The sequence below is a fragment of the Pipra filicauda genome, unplaced genomic scaffold, assembly GCF_003945595.2.
Source record: "Pipra filicauda isolate LSUMZ 115617 unplaced genomic scaffold, ASM394559v2 scaffold129_size2064235_pilon, whole genome shotgun sequence".
Lineage (NCBI taxonomy): Eukaryota > Metazoa > Chordata > Aves > Passeriformes > Pipridae > Pipra > Pipra filicauda.
This window is the reverse complement of record NW_024103762.1, coordinates 1,548,702-1,563,867: the sequence shown is the minus strand read 5'-3', so window position 1 is coordinate 1,563,867 and position 15,166 is coordinate 1,548,702. Positions and strand designations below refer to the sequence as shown.

At 36.9% G+C, this 15,166-nt stretch overlaps 1 protein-coding gene across 4 annotated transcripts in view; it reads left to right on the top strand.

Annotated features, from left to right (window-relative positions):
- The window catches only part of LOC113990613 (transformation/transcription domain associated protein), a 75,987-nt gene that overhangs the window by 6,073 nt on the left and 54,748 nt on the right, over window positions 1-15,166 (top strand). For all 4 annotated transcript variants that reach the window (XM_039391123.1, XM_039391127.1, XM_027726173.2 and 1 more), the window contains 17 exons: window positions 84-161; window positions 389-477; window positions 1,084-1,180; window positions 1,541-1,679; window positions 2,522-2,600; window positions 3,620-3,854; window positions 4,610-4,937; window positions 5,054-5,151; window positions 5,787-5,981; window positions 6,530-6,721; window positions 8,147-8,312; window positions 9,524-9,780; window positions 10,305-10,505; window positions 11,426-11,577; window positions 12,601-12,800; window positions 13,833-14,050; window positions 14,175-14,372. In XM_039391123.1, coding sequence (XP_039247057.1) covers window positions 84-161; window positions 389-477; window positions 1,084-1,180; window positions 1,541-1,679; window positions 2,522-2,600; window positions 3,620-3,854; window positions 4,610-4,937; window positions 5,054-5,151; window positions 5,787-5,981; window positions 6,530-6,721; window positions 8,147-8,312; window positions 9,524-9,780; window positions 10,305-10,505; window positions 11,426-11,577; window positions 12,601-12,800; window positions 13,833-14,050; window positions 14,175-14,372 — 2,922 coding nt within the window. The remainder of the gene's footprint in view (window positions 1-83; window positions 162-388; window positions 478-1,083; window positions 1,181-1,540; window positions 1,680-2,521; window positions 2,601-3,619; window positions 3,855-4,609; window positions 4,938-5,053; window positions 5,152-5,786; window positions 5,982-6,529; window positions 6,722-8,146; window positions 8,313-9,523; window positions 9,781-10,304; window positions 10,506-11,425; window positions 11,578-12,600; window positions 12,801-13,832; window positions 14,051-14,174; window positions 14,373-15,166) is intronic.

Genomic DNA, 15,166 nt, shown 5'->3' with positions numbered 1-15,166 from the left:
AGCAGTTTTTGTAAAAGTGTATTTTAAATACTTTTTTGAATTAATAGTTAAGCTGTTTATAAAGCATCTCTTCTTTCTTCCAGCATTCAATAATTCCCAGAGGATCTTTATCGCTGAAGGTCTTGGCTGAGCTACCTATTATTGTTGTTCTCATGTATCAGGTTAGTATACTGCAGTATTTTGTATGTAAATACTTCCTATTTCTGAATGGTTTGTCTAACTTCTGCTGGCTCACATGTTAGTAAAAATGAATGTAATGTATTTTTGAGATTAAAGTATTTAAAAATAAGCTACTGAGATGTTTTAATTTTTTCTGATTAGTTCTCAAATAAGTTGACTGCAAGTGTGACTTGTAAATTTCTCTAATAATACTTTATTTTTTTTTAAGCTCTACAAGCTGAACATTCATAATGTAGTAGCTGAATTTGTGCCCTTGATTATGAACACTATTATAATACAAGTTTCTGCTCAAGCAAGGTAAGAACATTTTGAAAGTATTTTGATGATGTTTGGGATAAACAACTTAAACCTACCATTCAGTAGGCCCTGAAATTTTGTTGTTTTATATTTTGTGATTTTTGCTTATAGTCTTACTGCTTTTAATCTCAAAAGTAGCAACAGTTATCTGACTAAAAATAGTCCAAGTCCTTTAGATGAAGGAATTAGCAAATCTGAATATTTCCCTTATATGCCTCTGATAAAATCCGTGGTGAATAAGTGGTTGAAACTTGAGAGAGACAGACAAGTCTGTGGGAGGGAGTATTGCTTGGAGAAAAAAAATTGCCCCAGTTAGGGGAAAGGAGCCAAATATTTGATGCTTTGTATTGGCTTGGCTTTCTGTAGGAAGTTGAAAATTATATGGCTACCTCAGGGCTGTGCATTTCTGCTTGGAGCACACGGTGCTGCTGGGAATGTGAATGACAGAGGGCTTGTTGAAAATGGGCTCTGCCGTGGTGATTTTGTTCCCTTATGAAGCAAGAGCCTCACTAGAAGATGATGTAATTAGAAACTTTGGGGAATTTGTTGAGTGAAGGTATTAAAGAGGAGGAACAAAATCGTATCCACTGTTCAATTTACTTTCAGGCAACACAAACTTTACAACAAGGAATTGTATGCTGATCTCATCGCTGCTCAGATTAAAACATTGTCTTTTCTGGCTTATATCATCAGAATTTACCAGGTAGGATGAATTTTTATTGCTTTGTTACTTAATGCAACAGATTTCTAGTTGCTTTATGGCAGGCAAGTGACCAGCATGACTGCAGTGCATCAGGAACTGGAGAGAGGAGCATTTGTGTAACAAATTTGAAGGTAGGGCTGTACTTGGTTATCCTCTCAGAAGCATCCTCATGTGAATGTGAAGTGAAAATGCTCCATTCCCCCTCCCTGGGCATTTAGGGAATGACTATTGTATTTTAGTTTTAGAAGTAGACTTTTTAAAGAGCAACAAATGAATTTTATTTGAACGTTATTTTGCAAATGTAAAACAAGAAGAGAATGTCACAGTAGTTGTTGTACTCATGTTATTTTTTTGTTGTAGGAATTAGTGACTAAATATTCTCAGCAAATGGTCAAAGGAATGTTGCAGTTGCTCTCCAATTGTCCAGCTGAAACAGCCCATCTCCGGAAGGAGCTTCTGATTGCTGCTAAACACATCCTGACAACAGACCTGAGGAGCCGTATGTAGAACTTCTTATAAATGTACCTATAAACTGGGAAGATTTCAGCTATTTCTGTGTATTCAAGAGGCAGATTGCTTATTTGTTTTGGGCTGTGACATACTTCTGATTGTTTTGGGTGTAGGTGTGATTTTTGTTCTGTGTTTTTTTTTTCTTTTTCCTTAAAAAATGAAGTCGTCTGAATAAGGTGGCAGACTGACCAACTGGCTTCTCTAGCTTTCCACGTAATCACCATGTTATGATACAAATTTGTGGTGGTTTGTAATTGTGCCTACAATTGTATGGATATTTTACAGTACTAATTTGTTAACCTGAATGGAAGTAGTTCTGTCAAAAGCTCATACCATATGTTTGCTCATAGTATTTGTCTCTATCATTTTTGGTCTGCCTGAAGTAACTAGGTTTGGTGGACATGTCCTATTCTGGCAGAATTGCACAATTGGAGATGAGTGTACTTACTTGACTGTGTGGTCCCCTTCCTTTTCCTTCTGCTAACAGCAGTTCTGGGGTAGTGCAATGTCTCAAATCTTGTTAGATTGCCAAAAGAAAAAGCTAAGCTTGTTTCCTAGTCCTGGAATTTACTATTGTAGTCACATGGAAAGCTGTTCCTTTGCTATTTTTCTAAAGAAATTAGCTTATTTGTTCTACATTTTTCAGCCTCTCCTTAATAACATGGCCTTTTATAAGCTTCAGGAATTAATTTTGTAATAAACCCACTTCCTGACTTAGGTTTGAATACCTAAGTTGAGTGGTGTAATGCTTAACTATCTTATTTTGATTATTTTCTTTGCCAATCATTACGTATAGCATTTTCATTTTTCTCTCTGTTTTTTAAATTATAGAATTTATTCCATCTATGGACAAGCTGTTTGATGAATCTCTCCTTATTGGCTCTGGATACACTGCCAGAGAGACACTAAGGTAGGACAGAGTTTAGAAAAACTATTTCAGTGCCTGGCAGGGGTGGTTACTTTTGAAGTTATTAATATTTACAGGAATGTCTGTATAGGGTCCTAAATCTTTGCTTCAAAGAACTAATTTTATTAGATTGTTTTATTGGCAGGACTTGTGCTGCTGTAAAGAGAGGCTGTTGTTTAATACTTTAGCATGGTAGGGTGAGTGTAGGGCAGAATGAGATAAATGGGTGAATGAAAATGATTTCATTTTTTTAAGTGGCAGAGCAGAGGCAAAACAGTGGTCACAGTGGAATCAACTCAATATCTGTCAGTGTTTCATGAAACACCTTTAATCTTATGTCCAGTGTAAAATCTGAATGAGATTTAAACTGTTTTATCAATGAGTACCTTAAAACTTACTCATTTGCAATTGAAAAAGTGCATGGGGACAATACTTACTTTCTGTGTCTTCAATAGTCTAGATTTTAGGTGAGCTTGCTGACCATAATAAAGTACATGAACTAGGAGAATTATTTCCTCTTGCTTAAGTATCAAGTGTACCTTATTGACAACATGTATTAGATTTTGAAGTATTTGCTGTACTAGATGCTTAACCTGGTGGTTAAAAGCAAATGATTTTTAAAATTTAACAGTTTTCATAACTGCTTTGGGAATAATGAATCAACAATGATTAATTGTGAAACAGCTCACCAACACTGCTCAGAACATGGCTTAAAATGTGCTAATTTGCTCTGAACTGTATGAAAATATGTGCTGGGATGTTCTGCAGGGGGGGGAAGAAAGATCAGAGAGGTAACAGCAGTGTTGTGGGACAGATTGCTGCATCTTTGGGTGGATTGCACAGGTCATAATTCTCTTGTGTAACCGAAAAAGCCTTGTGAACTCCGGGTTTGCATGTGAAAATAGAAAATTTACATTTAGAAATTTGGAAGTAACTCCGGGCAGGAACTATCTGTTAAGTCCAGTTAACAACAATTTAACTGTACTCAACGTGTGTTCTTCCTTTCCTGTTTTGACTGACAGACCCCTGGCTTACAGCACTCTGGCAGACCTGGTTCATCATGTCCGGCAGCATTTGCCACTCAATGACCTCTCTCTTGCTGTCCAGTTGTTTGCCAAGAACATTGATGATGAGTCCTTGCCCAGCAGTATCCAGACCATGTCTTGCAAGCTTCTGCTAAATTTGGTAGACTGTATCAGGTCTAAAAGTGAACAGGAAAATGGAAATGGTAGAGATATTCTTATGAGAATGCTGGAGGTATTGAGTTGTTTGAAGCTTTTCATAATAAGTTGAATATCCTGTTTTATAATACATTGTCAATCACATTTTAATTTCTCCTTTCTTCAGAAATGAGGATGTGTAGAAACAGCCTGTGGACTGTATTTCACTTAAGTGCTTCAGAGAAAGGTTTTTTAGAATGCTGTGCAGCTCAGATAATATCTCAAGTGTAGTGGAGATACTTTGTGAAATCAGCTTCATCCAGTGACTTGTTTCAAAGCAGGAAACTGAATATCTGAATGTCTGTTTTATGGTACCTTAACTGCTGATTTTTTTTTAATTATTATTTTATTTTAAATTGTAGTTGTAACCTTTTTTCCCTGCTTAATAGCATATAAGACTGGTATTTTTTAATACCTTCTGGTTATGTGTGAGTTCTTTTTGGTGTGTTGTTTTTTTTTTTAAACCTGAAAGAGGATTTTCTCGCAGGTCCTTGGTATAGCACAATACAACGTGTAAAATTTGAAATATCTTCACTTTGAAGACCTACTGATCTTTTTTTTTTCTTATAAATGGGGAATGCACCAATTGTTTAAACTAAGCAAACTACTTCGATAGGCTTAAAAATGTTTGCTTCATTTGAATGACTTCAGAAATAGTTGTTTTATTGATCTTGATATGCTGACTTGCAGTATTAGTATTTTTAAATTTAGATTGATTTTTGAGGAGTAAACATTTTCTTTTTCCTTCCCTCTCCCTTACTCTTTCATCTGCTTTTCCTCTTTGTGCCTTAGGTCTTTGTTCTGAAATTCCACACTATAGCCCGGTACCAGCTGTCTGTGATTTTTAAGAAATGCAAGCCCCAGTCTGAGCTCGGCGCTGCCGAAGCCGCGTTACCCGGGGTGCCAACAGCAGCAAATGCAGCCCCTGTTCCTGTTCCATCTCCTGCCCCAGCCACTCCAGTGGCCCCTACACCAGTACCTGTATTAGAAAAACAAGGGGAGAAGGAAAAAGAAGATAAACAGACATTCCAGGTCACGGATTGCCGGAGCCTGGTGAAAACTTTGGTCTGTGGTGTCAAGACAATCACGTGGGGCATCACGTCATGCAAAGCTCCTGGGGGTAAAGCTGCCTAATATTTAATTATATTTATCTTTCATAATTCTGCAGTTAAAACTCTCTAGCATGAAAGCAAATAGTATTTTTAATGGCTAACTACTGTCTTATTCTTCTTTCAGAAGCACAATTCATTCCCAATAAACAGTTGCAACCTAAGGAGACACAAATCTATATAAAACTGGTAAAATATGCAATGCAAGCTTTGGATATTTATCAGGTATGTAACCTGCCCACATCACACCTTGATTTATACAGTTGATTTTGTGTTAGTTCTTTTAATATGGGTTTACTTGTCAGCTGAAAGATAAATTTCACATGTAGTATCTTTTCAGTAAGTCTTTACCAAGGATATTGAGAAATTCTCCGAATTTCAAAGTACCACTTGCAAGGACTAGATTGTTTTCTTAACAACCATTATTGTCTGTGTTTATGCAGGCAGGTCAGACTAAAAATAGTTCTTTCACATAGTGGATTAAATCTTTTCTTGAAACAGATACTTTAGCTATCAGTCCAAGCATTCACATGTCTGTGTTAATCTTCTGCAGTTACACACAGTACTGATGAAATGTAAATGTGTGTGATTGGGTATTAAGTAGCTTTACAAATGCACTGATATCTCCTGCTCTCATCTTTTTCCGCTCCTAATGTCACAGTTTTAAAATCTGTGCTGAAAAAGCTCTATTTTAATATTTTTGTCATGGCTCTTTTGCCCAACTTCTAATTGTATGGGGCTTGCATGTGAAACCTGTTAAATCTAAGGTTTTTTTACCAAAAGACTTTTAAGAATAACGGGGGGGAAAGTTACTCAAATTCTGTAACTAGTATATGTGTTTTCTCAATTGCTGTATTTAGGTTCAAATAGCAGGAAATGGACAGACATATGTTCGAGTAGCAAACTGTCAGACAGTCAGGATGAAAGAGGAAAAGGAAGTTCTGGAGCATTTTGCTGGTGTGTTTACAATGATGAACCCTTTAACTTTTAAAGAAATCTTTCAAACTACTGTTCCTTACATGGTGGAGAGAATCTCAAAAAACTATGCTCTTCAGGTGTGTTTTTGTTTACTTTTTAAAGTTGATAATAAAAAGCGTGTAGGAAATAGCTTATACCTTGAGGGACATATGGCTGAAGTGGAATTATAACTAATAATGTTGAAATTAGCATGTAGGACTGGAAGCAGTCTATAGAAAAAGTAGTCTATGAAAATAATGTGAACGTGGATTTTCAAAAACCTTACCAGACAAAGTGATGCAGTAAAAACATGAGCACTTTTAGAAGATATGAATGAAATTTATTCTTGAACAGTATTGAAAACTATGGAGTTGCTATTTTGTTCAGGTTGTTGTGTTAATGTTCTACTGTTTTACAGAATGCAAAGCCTATAATATCCATTTAAAATTAAACTTTAAACTTGAACATTAACTTAGATATATGATTGTTTTCCATTGAGGACAACCTGAATCACTTGGGTAGCAGTGGAGATGGGGAAGGAAATCAGTCTTGGGGTTTGTTTGGGTTTTTTTTAATGGATAGTGCTTTTATCCTTTTGTTCTTTTTCTTACAGGAGTATTAACTTCTTTCTGCTTTCCTTTTATAGATTGTTGCCAATTCCTTCTTGGCAAACCCTACTACCTCTGCCCTCTTTGCAACAATTTTGGTGGAGTATCTCCTGGATCGGCTGCCAGAAATGGGCTCTAATGTGGAACTCTCCAATCTGTATCTCAAGCTGTTCAAGTTAGTCTTTGGCTCTGTTTCACTGTTTGCAGCTGAAAATGAACAAATGCTGAAGGTAAAGGTCATTTGTGTTAAAAACAAGTCTGTTTTAAAAACAAGGCTCTTAAGAGTTTTATACTGTCTAGCATTTGAGAGTCTTTTAATGTTTGAAGCACTCCTAATGATATATCTCCATTTTTTCCAAATGCCAAGTAGGTTGTCTTATTTATAAGAGGTGGTTTCTGTGAACGTTTGCTTCATATTTGGAACTCTGAAGTGGTGTACTAATTCTGAGTATAAATAGCCAACCCATGATTGTGTTCTGTGATTACCATAAACCCATGTAACTTCATGGTCAGAAGATGCACATCTAACATATTTTTCACCTTTGTTTCCATGTTAACATAAAAGTTTTGCTTGGATTGAAATCACTTTTTTGTGTGTGGTGAATGTTGTTTGCTCCTGTCATATTCAATGACATCTACCTCTTGAGTTAGATATTTCTGTGCTCTTGAAAAGTCTGGATTTAAGGAATGCTGCTTTTTTCCATTTACAACATATTGTCTGTGTATTCCAGGGATCTATTTATGTTGATGAGATCATCTCATTATTCAGTGAATTTAGAAATGCTGAGCTTGAAGCAAGACCGTGCACTTCTCATAAAAGCAACAGCTGCCTATACTTAGAAAAGATATTTAAGATTTTAATGGAACACTGATTGTTCTCTCATCATTTCATTTCTCTTCCTTCTACCTTATGACAAACAAAATTTCTGATACAGGCAACTGTGTAGAACTGAGTGGGGCCCACCAATATTTCCAGGTTCTTTGGAAGATAACAATAATATGAAGCAGTATTCATTAGTAATATGAAGCAGTATTTATGTAATCTTGCTTAAGTTCTTGTAGTTTGTCATCAGAATCAAGGTCATTTGGATTTTATAAGCTGGAGATGAAATTTAAAGAGTGTAATTTACTACCTTCACAGTTTCATGCTTCTGTTACTTTTTTTGTTTCTGCAGGATTGATGATAGGGGCCTTGGGTAGACAATTTAATTGAATGATGGAGGCCATTTGCAACATTTGCATAGCAATGTGGAGAGCTTTTTAGATGTTAATAAAATCCAGAATTGTGTTACTGTTTGTCCCTGATCTGTGAGAATACTTGTATTTATCAACTCTTTAATGATTCCTTCAAACTGTTATTGTCCTCTGCTCTAGAAAGACCACCACTTCTGTAACTTTTTTATTTAAAAGAATTTGCTTTCAAAATGAAATTAAGAACTAGTGATGAAGTTAAATCAGGAGTAAATTAATATTGTCAAGTGTCTTCTCTTGTCATTCTGACACCTGATTTCAGCTCCACATCCCCGGGTTCTCTAGAGCAAAGATTTTTCATTGTGTCAAATTCGCAGAATCTCATGCTGAACTCCTGTACAGTACGATGATGATGATGATAAAATGGGTATTTTATTAATCTTCAAGCTTTATTTTCTTTATAGCCACATTTGCACAAGATTGTGAACAGCTCTATGGAACTTGCACAGACTGCCAAAGAGCCCTATAACTATTTCCTGCTGCTCAGAGCACTGTTCAGATCTATTGGAGGAGGCAGTCATGATCTGTTATACCAAGAATTCTTGCCGCTGTTACCAAACTTACTGCAAGGTAGAACAATACCTTCTTTCCCCACCCCACCTTCTGATTTTTTTTATGTAAATAGTAGTAATAAAGTTATGTTCTGTAATTAATCCCCCCCAAAATTAAAGCCCTAACCCTGATAAGTAGCTTCTGATTTTTAGCTTAGCAGTTGATTAAATATCTTGAATGTGGCTTATTTTCATTTACTATCAGCTGCTTCAGGCTCCATAGTTTTGGCTGCTTCACAATTTCTGCTGCTTGTTTTTCTGCTTTTTATTGTGGGGCTTGTGGGCTTTTCTTGTTTGTTTCTTTTGGTTTTTTGGCTGTGGGTAACTTTGTTGGCATAAAGCATTGAGGGATGAGTGAGTAGGAGAAGCAACGTTTCCAGGCCGTCACTGGTTTTGTGGGAAGAGCATTGCAGCAGAGCTCTGGTGGTTCTGCAGTCGAGGGCATGTGTGTGCACCTGCAAGGGCATTATAAATAGAAATGCAAGTAGTGCCAGTCTGCAGAAAGAAGTGGAAATAACAATCAGTTTGATTAATTGAGCATTTGTGCTTGCAAGGACTGTGTTCCAGAGATATTGAGGGTGAACAAGGAAATGTGGAGAACTACTTAAACCTAAGGACAAGCTAATTGGAACTGTTCCAGGACTGTAACTGGTTCTCATCTACAGCTGTAGGAACAGTTTTTATTGTGGTTAGGAAGTATGTCCATTAACAATAAATCATTATGTAGAACGTGTCAGTGTAGAAGAGGTTGCTTGGTTTATGGAGTATGTGGAATCTTCATGGGGAGAAAAATAACTTGGGGAATATGCTTAGGCTTTATGGGACAGTGAATGTACTTGAACTCATTAAATGTTTCTTTTCAGGACTCCCAATATTTTAAAAACAATTTGTTCTGTGTGGGATTTTTTTTTTATAGTTACAAGGCTGAAGTTTGAGTCCAGTTATCTTTTTTCTTTTTTTAGCTGCTGTATTCAAATGCTGCTTTGTTGAATCTAGTATCAAACTTTGCAATATGCATGTACCTGTAAAAGCATTCTCTGCATGAAATCCTTAGATGTAAATTAGAATTATGGATTGTATAATATTTTGTAAATCCATTATTTACAGACCTATAAGCTCTGCAGAATTTAAAAATGTCAGGTTGTTCAGCATTTAGGAAATAGCAATTTGTAACAATAAGCTGGGTACTATCCTTTTCCTTTGAGTGTGTAACTTATCCATGATTTTCAGGACTTAATATGTTACAAAGTGGGCTTCATAAACAACACATGAAGGACTTGTTTGTAGAGCTCTGCCTCACTGTGCCTGTTCGTTTGAGCTCATTGCTGCCCTATCTGCCAATGCTGATGGACCCCTTGGTGTCAGCTCTCAATGGATCCCAGACCCTGGTTAGCCAAGGCTTAAGAACTCTGGAATTGTGTGTGGATAACTTGCAGCCAGACTTCCTGTATGATCATATTCAGCCAGTTCGAGCTGAGCTAATGCAGGTAAATGTGTTGTTTCCTGTTAGACCACAAGAGGTCATTGATTTGCTAAATATTGTTAGAAATTTGTATGAAACTTTGGTTATAAAAACTTGAAAAATCTGTCATGAGAACCATACCAACCAGATGTGTGTGTAAAAGGACAGTTGTTGTGCTGTTAAGCTGAAAACTCTGAAAATTAGAAGTGAATGAATTGTTCCTTCTATATACTTGGTTACAGGGTTAAAGTTAAGATGTGGGACTCAGTAGCAATAATTTAATGAGCAGTGATTAATGAGAGAATAATTGGAATTCGATCATTTAAAAAACAAAACAAAAACCAAGGAAAGCCAATTACCTTCAACACGTCATTAAGTCTTATGTATGCAATGAAAATGATGTGGCTAAAGTTCAGAACAATGTTTTAAATGTGGCTATTTCCCCTAATGCAGTGCCTGAACATGCTTTATCCTTGAAATATTTTTTTGCATTAAACTTGAAAAGTGTTGCAGTAGTTCTGCTCAGCCCATGTCCCGTTTGGAACGCAGGCTCTGTGGCGCACTCTGCGCAACCCCGCAGACAGCATCTCTCACGTGGCTTATCGTGTGCTGGGCAAGTTTGGGGGAAGTAACAGGAAGATGCTGAAGGAATCGCAGAAACTGCAATATGTAGTCACAGAAATCCAAGGACCCAGTATTACAATTGAATTTTCAGACTGCAAAGCATCCATTCAGCTCCCAATGGAAAAGGTAAGGGCTTCACTTACTTTCAGTGCTGAGAAACCAACTTGAAAAGTATCTGTAATAAAGGAAAATTTACTAAGTTTCTTTGCTTGTAAAACCTCCATAAAATATGTGGTGTGTCTGCCAGTTCTTTCTTTATTTCCCATATAAACTGTGTCATATGTCACCCCCAAAGTAATGGATTTAGACATGCTGTTCTGCTCTTATAAAGTGATAGAATAGAGAGCTAAACTGGCACAAGTAAATGGTTTCACACCATTATAGACTGGGTAAGGTTGCAACTTTCAGTGTGTTGCTTAGGTGAGGAGCAGGAATATATATATATAAAGCATAGACATTTCCTAAAGAGATGTACCCCCCCTTTTTAGTCATCTTCATATCTTAAGAAATTTCTTTGAATTATTCTCAAATGTATTAAATCTTGCAAAAGAATACTATTATTTCCATTAAGTGAGCTGTGTTTAGAAGTTGCTTACAGGGACATTTCATCATACGTGGAAAATACAAATTACTCTGTTGTAAGACAGAGTATTTTTGGTACATTTACATGTGGATATAAATGCACTGTATACATATAGTATGTAGGGATTAGGAACAGCAATTACTGCTGGAGGGAAGGTGAAGAAAATGTCTTTGAGGGAAAGGAGAGAGAGAGTGAAGGTTTGCCTCACTCATAACTTGAAATGCTTTCTGACTGTGGAAATAAATGTATCTGCCATGAAACTTAACACGTATAAAAGCACAGCAAATACCATAATAGTTTCGAACCCCCTCTCTCAGGCACTCTGTGCATTTCTTAACGTAGGCACTCCAAATTGTACATACTTTAAAAGTTACTTTTAATATATATTAATGATACCATTCCCTTGATTAATTGTAAATGCAAAGAGCAGAAGTGTTTGGTTACTCTCTCCTTTCCCACCCAGGCAATCGAGACTGCCCTGGACTGTTTGAAGAGCGCCAACACGGAGCCCTATTACCGGAGGCAGGCGTGGGAGGTCATCAAGTGTTTCCTGGTGGCTATGATGAGCCTGGATGACAATAAACATGCATTATACCAGCTCCTTGCACATCCCAAGTATGACAATTCTTTAAACCTAAATGTGTATGTAAAATTTATAGTGTCTATAGAACAACCTGGTTTAGAGGCAATGCAATTCCTGGGATTTTTAAGTGCTGGCAAAAAGGAATTTTGTTAGCATAGTATTTAATGCCGGTGACTTGTGTTAATGTTTCATAGTTTATTTTTCTTCCCCTAATCACAGTCTAATGTATAATCTATTACATATGATCAGACTTCTTTTTAAAATGAATTTTAGTTTCATATATTTAAATAGTTGGAATAGTCCGATACTCAATTGTATTTTAAAGATTAATTTAGGCTGGGATGTTTTGTATATACATTTAACAAATTTCACTTTCGTTTGATCACTAAGCTATAGCATAGTCACACACATAACCTCCATTTGTCTTGGTGTGGGAGCTTTTTATTGAATTCTGTTTTATCTCTTCTACAATTTTAGTCATTGATACTTAATGAGTGTATTATTTCTAAACAGTTTTAATATCTCTGCCCAAAAAGTGTGTGCTGACTTCTACTCTTGAAGTGTAGTAAATGTTGCTGAAGAGCATAATAGCTTTCACAGTTTGGACTTCTTAAATTTGACATAAATATGGCTTTGCAATGAATAGGTTTTGTTGGGCAGTGATTTGATAAATACTGTTTCAATCATTCAAGATTAAAATCAAATGTCATTTTAAAAAAGGGGAAAATGTCAAAATATTGAAAATGACATTCTGTAATTGAGTTGCTGCGTGATGCCTGTATAGCTATTATTTGTATATACGTGGCTTCTTCTAAACCACTGCCTTTAAATGTTCCTGATGAAATTGAGCTATCCATCATGTTTGAGACCAGTGGTTGACAAAATTAATATGGACCAACTGAACTGGTCTAGATCTATCAAAATAAGTGGAAAACAGGAGGTAGAGAAGGAGTTAGATATCAAGAGCAAACTTTAAATCAAGTGCTTTCCAACGGTTTCGAATGAGGTGCCAGTGCTGCAGTTTAGGATTATAATGAAGTTCTGTTGTCTTTCAGCTTTACTGAGAAGTCCATACCCAGTGTGATCATCTCCCATCGGTACAAAGCACAGGACACTCCAGCTCGGAAGACCTTTGAACAGGCGCTCACAGGGGCGTTCATGTCCGCCGTGATCAAGGACCTGAGGCCCAGTGCCCTGCCCTTTGTAGCCAGTTTGATCCGCCACTACACCATGGTGGCAGTGGCTCAGCAGTGTGGTGAGTAAAGGGGACACAGATCCTGTGGCCTCTCCTGAGGGGAGTGAAGGAGTTTGTGCTTTTACTTACAGTAATTTGTTTAAGAAACCCATGATATTACAGTTACCTCTGTGCAGCTGTGTTGGGTTTTTTTGCTGATGGATGAATTATGTCTTAATTCTTTTGAGTGGTGAAAATTAAGCGGGTTTTAAAAAACAGTCACCTAATAATACTCTCCGAAATGCTGCAGCCGATGAAATAATTGCAGCTCGGAACTGTATATAGTTTTTAGGTCAAGAGGTCACAGTCTTAAGCTGCAGCAGGGGAGGTTTAGATTGAACATTAGGAAGAAGTTCCTTACAGAGGGAGTGATTGGGCATTGGAATGGGCTGCCCAGGGAGGTGGTGGAGTCACCGTCCCTGGAGGTGTTTAAGAAGAGACTGGATGTGGCATCAGTGCCATGGTCTAGTAGTCAAGGTGATGTTGGTCAAAGGTTGGACTCGATCTCGGAGGTCTTTTCCAACCTTGTTGATTCTGTGCTAGTTTCAGAGCATTTGTGTAACTTGATGCTCACAGTAATTTTTGTGGATGATCTTTAATTGGGTTGTTTCCACTTGTGGTTTTGAAGGACCATTGGAGGAACTAACTGAACATTAGAGTGCTGCAGTGTCTTGTATCTATGAAGAAAAGTTTTTGTTTGGATTTGGGCTGCATGACAAGTAATGGGGGAAAAGACATACAGTAGACATATCACTCTTCATTGTCACATTAATGTAACTTGAATTTTTATGATTCTTCATTTTAATTAAATCTTGCAGTGCACAGTCTAGTGCATAGAAGAAAATATTCAAGTAGATGTAATCTTTTTTTTCTTCTAAAAGTGAAGAATGTTTTACAATTCATTTATATGCAAATAGGCACAGGGCTTACTGGTTCCACCACTAGCTAGTCTGAGGAGTAGTAAAATTTAATTAAAAGACTATTCATATTGAAATATCTATTGTTTTATCTTTGTTCCCCCCTCTCTCTTTTCTGCCCCTTTACAAATTGCAGGTCCTTTCTTGCTGCAGTGCTATCAGGTTGGAAGCCAGCCTAGCACAGCCATGTTTCACAGTGAAGAAAATGGGTCAAAAGGCATGGATCCCTTGGTGCTTATTGATGCCATAGCAATCTGCATGGCATATGAGGAGAAGGAGCTCTGCAAAATAGGGGAGGTGGCTCTAGCAGTGATATTTGATGTTGCGAGCATCATCTTGGGTTCAAAAGAAAGGGTGAGTTTTTTTTTTTTAAATGCATTTAAATGGTGTAGTTTCAGTCAATGCAATTTTGCTTCTAAAATTTTGGAGGCTACCAATGAGCTGAAAATGGCAAACTGACCCATTTCTTTGTTTCCAGGCTTGTCAGCTTCCCTTGTTTTCGTACATTGTGGAGCGTTTATGTGCTTGCTGTTATGAACAAGCCTGGTATGCTAAACTGGGAGGTGTTGTGTCCATTAAATTTCTTATGGAACGGCTGCCACTAATTTGGGTTCTCCAGAACCAGCAAACTTTCCTGAAGGCCCTTCTCTTTGTTATGATGGATTTGACTGGAGAGGTATGTAATGAATGAATTATATCAAATCGTGTGGGGAAAAACTTCTGTTCCTAAATTCACACAGATTGAACTCTTGCTAATCTTGATTTTATTGAACTTCAGAATGCATCGTATCTGCAATTGTTGGGAGTGAATTTTAGTCATTTTAACTTAAACCAAGACCTGAAGTTAGGAATGAGATCAGATTTTGCACATAACTTTGCTGAAGTTGTTGGGATTACACTTGTTTCTTTTAGAGTAGAAAGGTACAGGCCCCATGCAGGTCACCAAAAGAACATGGATTCACTGTCACTTGTCATAGAATCACTGTTTAGTTGGAAATAATTATCAAGTCCAGCCATTAATGAAATGCTACCATCTTCACCACTAAACTATATCCCCAAGTGCCACATCTATATATTTTTTGAACACTTACTGCTTCCCTGGACAGCCTATTCCAATGTTTGACCATCCTTTCATTGAAGAAATTTCTTTTCCAGTATCCAATCTAAACCTCCCTTGGTGAAACTTGAGAACATTTCCTCTTTTCCTGAAAAACATGCACAAAACCCACTGATTTTTTTTGTTCATTTTGTGTTTTACCAAAAAACTGTATGTAGTTATATGTACCTAGAGAACCATCTGCCTGGTCATTTCTCATTGTGAATCACCTGGTGACAACATTGTGAAGGATTCCAGTGCTTGAGGTCATTTATAAAATTATGTTGCACTGCAGCTCAAAATTTTGGAATGATTGATGGGAAGACTGTTTGAATATGTGTTGTTTAAGTTTTATTTTTATATGGTTTTAACCA